We start from the raw sequence: 8,987 nt of genomic DNA, 5'->3' as shown, positions 1-8,987 counted from the left end.
GTCTTTCCCAATTGAACCAGTCACCAGGTACCTCTGCAACTCTTGCTGCTTGAATTTTGACTTCTATTTGTTGAACAAACGGCGATTTTCGGCATGCAGTTAAGAACCGGCCAGAGTTTTCTTACGAGAGGCTAATGAGTAGGGCTCTTGCCAGTGTTGAGGAAAAGTGTGCCTCAACATAGCCTTGGCCGGTTAAAAAATCATATCAGCCAGTTGAAGAGAGGGGGAGAAGGAGAAAATCCGGTTGGAAAATTTAAAAATATAGAGCTAAATCGCAAAAAAAGCCCGTTATTTTGCAAAATTTCTTCAAAGAATCTCTCCTAAAAGGAAATTTGTATGTTTGTAAAAATTGATTTTTCCTAAACACTGGTTCCGGCATTACGTGAACTAGGGTTCCTCGGAAGGTGTTCTACCTACTGCACCTAGAAGCACTGAGCTCGAGTTGGCAAGCTGCTGCATTTGTCGTTGATAAAATATTGTACACACCAACCACAATATTTAAAATTTTACCTCTCAATTCTAACTTAGAACATAAGAAAACCTAGTGCGAATAGCTTCAAAATATAGTCAATTCACCTCTGAAATTCTCTCCATGTAGGTTACAAAGCCATAGTTTGACCACAATGCTCTGATTAGCATTAGCATTTTGCCGCAATGAACATTGGTAAAAATTAGATACGCCTGATGCAACGAATGTGCTCGTACATGCAGCTTTCGATTTGCTACATCCGTTCGACATCAGTGCAGTCTGGAGATCTTAATAGAGCATACCATAAATAGATAACTTACCCTCTTTACCAGCTGCTCAATAGATCCATGACTACATTCTGCATGTGCTTAAAGTCATCTGACATATGCAAACCTACGCTCACTCGAATTAATGGAGGCAGGAAAAGCCATGCTGCAGAGAAGTATACGAAGGCTAAGGTAAACACGATGGCAACCGGTTGTGGCAATATTCTCCGGCTACGAAATTTTCTTCTGAGGAGGACCTCCAAAACACTCACAACTCCATGGATTATGAAGAACATGGTCACTTCACATGTTGGGTGTGTCAGAGTAATGCAGTAAAAGATCCATTCATGGATGAGGCCAGACACGGTAAATGATGCAAGCATTGCTACTGCTCTAGCGAGTACCGGAGCTCCGCCCACATTTTGAAATTCCTTACAACTCCCATCCACTTGCAATCCTCCCCTTTCATCTGTTCCATCCTTCTTACCTGCCATAAAATGCATTCCGACATAGACACCTTGTGTCATACATGTTGTTAGGCTTCCATTGGATGAATCGATTGAGGTGCCATGCTCTAGTCTTTTTTCTGACAGGAGATGTAGCATAGGGACATACACTGTATGCCGAAGAATGTACCCGGCCAAGCGATTTCATCGTCTGCCCCAAAACTCCGAAACAGAGCAGGCCAAAATCGGCTTGTCGAAAAGCGGGTGAAGCTCCAGTCCGAGCGGCGAGCTTATAAAGCAGGAAAACAAGCCAAAACCCCCCTCCATACCAAGATAGAGAATCAGGCCGTAGAGGGCATAGGTGAGCCAGCTGGAGATGTTGGGGTGCAACAGAGCGGACAGGGTAGCAAGAAAAAGCAGAAATTGAAGGAGAGAGATGAAGAGGGCACCTTGCAATGTAGTTGCCGAGGTGGGCTTCGGGCCGTTGACGCGAGGCTGGGTTCGTCCTTTGACGCGAAGGGGCGCTACAGATGTGGCAATGAAGTAGACAAAGCCATCACTACGGTAGTCGGGGAAGACGTCCCAGCAGCGGAGAAGGAGCTTGCTGGGGGTAATCCAGAGGAGCAAGTAAGCGAAGACAGCTCTGAGTGCAAGAGAGCGCGTGGAGAAGGGCACTGTCGCGAGTATGGGCAGGCAGGACAACACGCAAAACAGGCGGAGAAAGCCCCGCCTAAGCCTAGGCATGAGAAAATAGAGCAGAGAGAGAGAGGCGAGAGCTGCGCAGACGCTCTGCATCTCCTGCTGCAGCTCCATAGCCGAGACCTCGGCTTCCCTCCCACACACACACAATTATTAAACTAGCTAGCCATCCCTCTCGCAGCTCGCTGTGCAAAAGATCTAAGTCTTCTGCACGGAGAGGGAGAGAGAGAGAGAGAGAGAGAGAGAGAGAAAGAGAGCTTTAGTTTGCACGGATACATTTCTGCACATTAAGGACGCAGGTTTTCTCCATCCATCAGGATTCAGCTGAGCGACCGCGACTCCTAAGAGCATGGTCACGCGAGGCTTAGTTAGAACTAAGCCCCGACAGCCTCTGACAGGCGCTCAGCATAGCATGGCCACCGTCGGCAGCAGGTAGAGAGAGGAACAGCAAGTCGCAAGCAGGAGAGAAAGAGCTGGCGCTGACCGGCGGTGGGTGGGTAAGTTTGTGTGACTATGCTTTTTCAGGCATAGTTAGCTTACTAAGCCGGTGAATACCTGCAAAAAGCTGACGCGCATCAGAGATTGCCGACTCAGCTTACGGAAAACTAAGCTTCGCGTGACCATAGCCTAAAAAGAAACTAGCATCGACAGGCTACAGCAACTATAAGGCCCTTGTCACACACGTCCGCCTCGATCTGTCAGTTGGCGGAATACTTGGTACAGCGTGTTGTCCGCCAGAGCAAAAAAGCAAGTGACCACTGACGGGGTAGGGAATGGTCATTTTATTGACCATTCCCCATAATGTTGACGACCACATGGAGACCGGCGGGAGCCGGAAGCCATGGTGGGAGTCAATATTATGGATTGGTAATTAATTGACCATTCTTGAACGTCAAGAGTCGGACGGAGGGGGGGCAAACTTTGCAGCAAAGCCACACAGAAGTGATACACTACATCACAGCGACACACAGCACAACACAGTGGGAAGGAGCACTGCAGTACACACACACACACAGAGCCATGCACAATTGCAGGCGCACAAAATTTCGACAATTGACGTGTCAATACCTCTATGTATTCTACGTGTTGATTTGGAAGCGTATTACTGGTTGTTGACATTGAAAGTTATGAGAGTTGACGTGTCAACTCATCAAATGATTGTTGCACTCGATTACTGTAAGAACGCGAGGGGAGTGAACGGTGGAGATCTCTTGCCCCCTGACACCCGGCCTTGACGGACACTTGATTTGTGCGGCGCGCGAAGGCAGTTGATGGGTTGTGAACCTCTACAATTGCATGTGTTTATAGGTGTGCTAGCCTTCTTCGATGCAGCTATGTTAGCCTGAGGCTGGTTACACATCAATGGGCAGGCGCTCACCCAAGTTTGGGGATGGGCGGGCGTGCTTTACACACGAGCTAGCCCACTTTTGAAAAAATATTGAATAACTCACAAGTTTTTCAACAAAGCTCACGCAGTCTATTGGTTGTGTCAACTGGCTGAGGAAGTCGCGACATAGGATCCACCCCGCCCAACGATGGACAGGGGTTTTTGGTCGTCCCTGTTTTTTTGGGCACTGGCTTTTTGGCTCGACCAATCAGCGTTTGCCGGTTGGAATCCACGCAAGCGCGCTCGTCGTTGGCCACGCGATGTGTAACTAGCCTGATTCGCTCTCAAGAAATATTAACCTGTAAAATATCACCCGCTCAATAACGCCCAGAAAATTCCTTTCTACTTTGGCCAACCTCCCTTGTGTGGCAAGTGCCTAAGGCCCCTGTCAGACTGGGGCACCCACCCCTCTCAATTTTCTTGGTGGCCAGCCCCTCTCATGCCACACACGATTTCAAAGAAGAGGGGACTTTCTGCACCAACAAACCAAAGCTCGCCAAATGCTGAAACTCTCGCGCTTCACGCTGATGACAAGAGCTTAGTGCATGTCATCTGACAAGGCCTCCAGCCCCAAGTTTCCCTTTTCGTTGAGCCAATACTTGCCCTGCACCTCGGAGTCGCCACCTCTTGCCCGTCCCAGTGAACAGGGGCCTAATAGTGCCACCTACAATTTTTTGAAAGAAATACAACTAACAAAGTAAAGCAGCGTCGCTTGGTTGGCAATGCCATAGAAATTTGTTGATGCAGTTTAGTGTTGATGTGTTGTTGTGGATAAGAACAAGCTTTTCTACATATAGTAAATTGAAGTGTATATAAATGAAATTTATTTTGAGCTACTCACCTAGTCGTTGAGTAGGCGTCTCTTCTGAGTATGCAAGATAGAGAATGTTGTTTTGTCAAGCTACAATTAACCATGTTAGTACTTAAACTTTTCGGCATGCAATGAGGAAATAAGACGAACTACGTACTATATATTGTGAACATCATGCAAAAGTATGGTGGAGAGTCGACATTGTGTCTCCCCATATATAAAATAGAAGTCCTGCATGTCCCATAGTCTAGTTGTGTGGTCCAAGCAAATGCATAGAGATGAGATTTATATGTAGATGAAGAACCTTTACTACTTGTTGACACAAAGTTTTGTTCAATTTGTAGACGCTCTCATTTTTGAATTGCTCTCGTTCTTATAGACTACTCTAACCAACTCACTCTTCAACTTGTAAGACTTTGTCTTTGTTCTTATGTTAATAGTTTTGACTACTGGCCAAATGCAGGTGCCTTACCAATACATCCTTCTTTCACTTCGGCATGCCATACATAGAGAGTCCTACACTAGAACGAACCCTAGCGATGGCAAGCTAACCCTAGAGATGATGACGAAGTGACAGGCGCTAGAGTAGGTGTTAGGGCGTGCCCTTTCAGGCCGCGCCCTTGCCGCTCATCATGACGAGCTCACCCCTATTGAATGCCACCTATCACCAAATGCATGGCACCCGTCGAATCTACTCCCCCATCGAACCCTCGCCCTCCCTAATTGTCCCTGCGCGGACCAAGCCCTCAAACTCTCCCTGTTCCAGGAAGTCCTGCATGCGCTCCCCCAAGGTCTGGCTCAGTGTCTCAAAGGCACCATCACCATAGGTGGAGATGGAATCCCCGCGTCGTCCTTTCATCTCAAGGCAGCAACAGAAGAGTGTGGCGAAGCTAATCTCTCAGGCTCCCACAAGCAGAAGGATGTATTGCCCGAGGACATTCTCGAGGAAAAAAGCCATGGAGCTGTTGCAAGAGGCCCTGTGCCAAGTCTTAGAGGTAAGTCCCATGTCACACTTCTTGCTTCTCAAATAAGGAAAAAACAAAAGGATCTTGAAAAATGAGCCCTAATCGGTCTGCTAGCTGGACCACGTCTGCCAGTAGACATCCTCAGAAGCTAGATTGGAAACCAATGGGATACCTTGGCTGCAGAGGTAGAAACTATTCAAGCTCTTCCCAAGGGGCACTACCTGTTTATCTTCAAGATAGCAGGGATGGCGTTCTCGGTCCTTAGTCATGGTCAATGGGTAATAAGGTCCTTCTGCTTGAGTCTGTTTTGTTGGAACAAGGATTTGAATCATGACCGCTCCGCCCTAGTGAATTACCCAATATGGGTAGAGTTCCCTAACCTCCCGATGCATTATCATTCTCACCTGGTCGAAATAGGTGCTCCTCTGGGTAAAGTCCTAGGTGGGAGACAGAAGACCAACTACATCCCATCTTGGCATCCTCAGGTTCTAATAGAAATGGACAAATCTGTTAACCTCCCCACCTCCATCGACATCTTCAACACTGACGATGGTGAACTGTTTGAACAAGAGATACTCTACAAGTATCTTCCTAATACCTGCTTCCATTATGGAGCCAAATCTTACTTTGTGAGAAACTGTCATATCAAATTCGCCCGACCCCTCATGATTCGACGGCGGATAAAGAGATGCAGGGCAAAGAAGAGGAAGAAACTGGATTAACTATTCTCTGTCTGGATGGATTCTCAGTCAGGGATGCACTCCTATCAAGGAGGGTGAAATTTTTAGGCTGTTAGGTATCCCTTTTGGGTTCAAGGTCTCCCTCAGACAAAGGTGGGAGTGGGTGTTAGAATAGTTCAGGGCCAAGCTAGACAAATGGAAGGGCTTCCAGGGCTCTCTAGCTGGCAGAGTTATTATAATTAATCACTTTCTAACTGCATATATTTTGTTCTTTCTCATTTGTTGGTGCCCACCTTACTCTCATCTTGGTATCATTAGCAAATACTGCAAGAGCTCCTTTGGGGGAGAGATCTGTTTAAGAAAGTTGCAGCCAAAGTTCGGTGGGATATTTGCTGTCTTCCAACAGACAAAGGGGGACTAGGAGTAAAAAATGTTAACAAGTAGGTAGATAAAGTTGCAGTCAAACTTCTCATCCGTGCCCTTGAGGTTACTAACCAATAATGGGCACTCCTCCTGTTTAGGAAAACTAACAGCTTTGCTCTGGATAACTGAAAGTCATGGCAGAAACTGAGCTGAGCTGGATCACTATTTTTTTTGGGCCATCCCCCATCAAGGCTAAAGGGTCATAACTACTTACCTCGCTATGGGGAGCGTGGAATAGGGCAAGGGAAAATTTGTCAGTCTTCTGGTCTAACAACAGGGCCAATGATGTCCAAAAATTCGACTCCATTTGGTGGCCTCTCTCCCCCCTAACCCCTTTCACCTATAATCAGATAAGGACCACACTTCGATGTCACAATAAAGGTATCACCACTTGGGGAGTTCTTTGGAACAGACAGTTACATAGGTGGAAATCAGCAGAGGAACTTCTTCTCTAGTTTACCCTCCAGCCATGGGAATTCACACTCATATTATCCAGACTTGAGGTATTCCCTAGTTTGGAGCTATGGAAGCTTTCACTTAAACAAAGTGTCCCACTCAGTGCCTTTGGATGGAAAGGTGGTTCGAATTGCAAAATCGGCAATTGAATCTTGGTGACATCACCCCCCCCGCTGCACATCACATTAAACAAACGCTGGAACGTCGGCCTATACACAAAGCAGTGGATGTTCAAATTCAAAAAGTTGTGGGACAAAGTCAATTCAACCCAAGAAATCCGTCCTCCTTTGGCTTATACTTCACAAAGCCCTGTGGACAGGAGAGAAAAGACTCAATGCAGGGTTATCTACGGGGACCTGTTTCAGATGTAATGTAGAAGTAGAGTCTATATTTCATCTATTTTTAAATTGTCCTCAGTGTGCTATCATTTTGTCCCCTATAAGATCTGTACTTAAAAAATCAGTCTCTTGGAGGCAACTCTTACTAGGCGACTCTATAGGTATTATGTCCTGCTATTGGAACCTAACTAGGGCTGAATTCTTATGGATCATCTAGAAATTGAGAAACAATTATGTGTTTAATGTGGCTTACCAACCTCCCAGCCTGAAAGCTCTCTTTGTGGATTTCAAAATCTACAGGTGTTCAAAGCAAAAATCAATGAAGCCAACCTCTACTATCTAAGGAACTGGATTATTAAAGATGCAGAGAAAGCACACTAGGCAATGGAGGCTGAGGATCTTGAACTCCACATCAACAAGAGAAAGCTAGTGGAAATCAGGAAGATGCTACCTGCTAATCTGGAAGCTTCTCGGGCGGCGTTCGAGGCTATTTCCAAAGCTGGAAGCTTAATGGAAAAGATACAAGGAATGATTGCCTCTCTGAAAGACTAACTGAAGACATATATATTGGAAATGATGTATATGGTCGGGTTGTATATAATCGGTAGTACTTGTTTTGTATCAAGGTGAACTTTTGTAATGAGTGGGTTTTGTAAAGGGAGAGTCTCCCTAGAATGGACGTGGTCTCGGGTAAGTTCATGGACTGCAGGTGCTCCATGGTACACGGTTGTAACTTTGTCTCCTCTCTTCTGTTAATATAACTTTCACCGCTTTGTTGGAAAAAAAAAAGTATTAAGCTATTAAATATTAGCCAATCATGTGACACACATAGCGCCCAAAAAAATCCTTTTTACTTTGGCCAATTGCCCCTGTGTGGCAAGTGCCTAAGGCCCCTATCAGACTGTGGCACCCACCCCTCTCAATTTTCTTGGTGGCCAGCCCCTCTCATGTCACACACGATTTCAAAGAAGCACGGGACTATCTGCAGCAACAAACCAGAGCTCGCCAAATGCTGAAACACTCATGCTTCACGCTGATCAATCACGAGAGCTCAGTGCCTATCATTTTCACTCCCTCGTCACCTTTTGCAGATGGCCATGGAGTGCGAGAACTTGGATGAGGCGTGATGCCCGCCCACCAGACAAGGCCTCTGGCCCATGTTTCCCTTTTCGTTGAGCCAATACCTACCCTCCACCTCGGACTGGCCACCTCTTGCCCGTCCCAGTGTGGACAGGGGCCTAATAGTTCCACCTACATTTTTTCAAAAGAAATACGACTAACAAAGTAAACTAGTGTTGCTTGGTTGGCAATGCCATAGAAATTTGTTGATGCAGTTTAGTGTTCATGCATTGTTGTGGGTAAGACCTATAGTAAATTGAGGTTTCTATAAATGAAAAATTATTTTGGACTACTCACCTAGTCAATGAGTAGGCGTCCTCTTCTAAGTGTGCAAGATAGAGAATGTTGTTTTGTCAAGCTATAATTAACCATGTGAGTACTTAAACTTTTCGGCATGCAATGAGGAAATAAAATGAACTACATACTATATATTGTGAACATCATGCAAAAGTATGGTGGAGAGTCGACATTGTGTCTCCTCAGATATAAAATAGAAGTTCTGCATGTCCCATACTCTAGTTGTGTGGTCCAAGAAAATGCATAGAGATGGAGATCTGGATGCAAATGAAGAACCTTTATGACTTGTTGACACAAAGTTTTGTTCGATTTGTAGACGCTCACATTTTTTTAACTCTCTCGTTCTTATGGACTACTCTAACCAACTCATTCTTCAACTTGTAAGACTTTGTCTTTGTTCTTATATTAATAGTTTTGACTACTGGCCAAATGCAGGTGCCTTACCAATACATCCTTCTTTCACTTCAGTATGCCAACACAAAGAGTCCTACACGATGAAGTTCTTAAAAAAGATGATGTTATCCTATCTTTGGCGTGAAATCTTCCCAAGGACAATTCAGACAAGTTTGGGATGGAATTAAATATCCTTTATTGCTGCTCTCACAAGTATGTCCTCTCTTTGGTGAAAGCA

At 45.5% G+C, this 8,987-nt stretch overlaps 1 protein-coding gene across 1 annotated transcript; it reads left to right on the top strand.

Annotated features, from left to right (window-relative positions):
- The first annotated feature begins 534 nt into the window (after window positions 1–534).
- Window positions 535–2,196, top strand: LOC147453298 (uncharacterized). The gene has a single exon (XM_086519140.1). The coding sequence runs from the start codon at window positions 1,356–1,358 to the stop codon at window positions 2,040–2,042; it is 687 nt and encodes a 228-aa protein (XP_086375266.1). The 5' UTR covers window positions 535–1,355; the 3' UTR covers window positions 2,043–2,196.
- Window positions 2,197–8,987: the final 6,791 nt, after the last annotated feature.

The sequence above is a fragment of the Adiantum capillus-veneris genome, chromosome 8 (genome assembly GCF_014529385.1).
Source record: "Adiantum capillus-veneris isolate H3 chromosome 8, ASM1452938v2, whole genome shotgun sequence".
Classification (NCBI taxonomy): Eukaryota; Viridiplantae; Streptophyta; class Polypodiopsida; order Polypodiales; family Pteridaceae; genus Adiantum; species Adiantum capillus-veneris.
Note: the sequence above shows the minus strand (reverse complement) of the source record. Positions and strands in the feature narration are given on the sequence as shown.

What these genes read in the sequence shown, in the direction of transcription:
- LOC147453298 (XM_086519140.1), top strand. Translation starts at nt 1,356, where the DNA reads ATGCCGAAGAATGTACCCGGCCAAGCGATTTCATCGTCTGCCCCAAAA.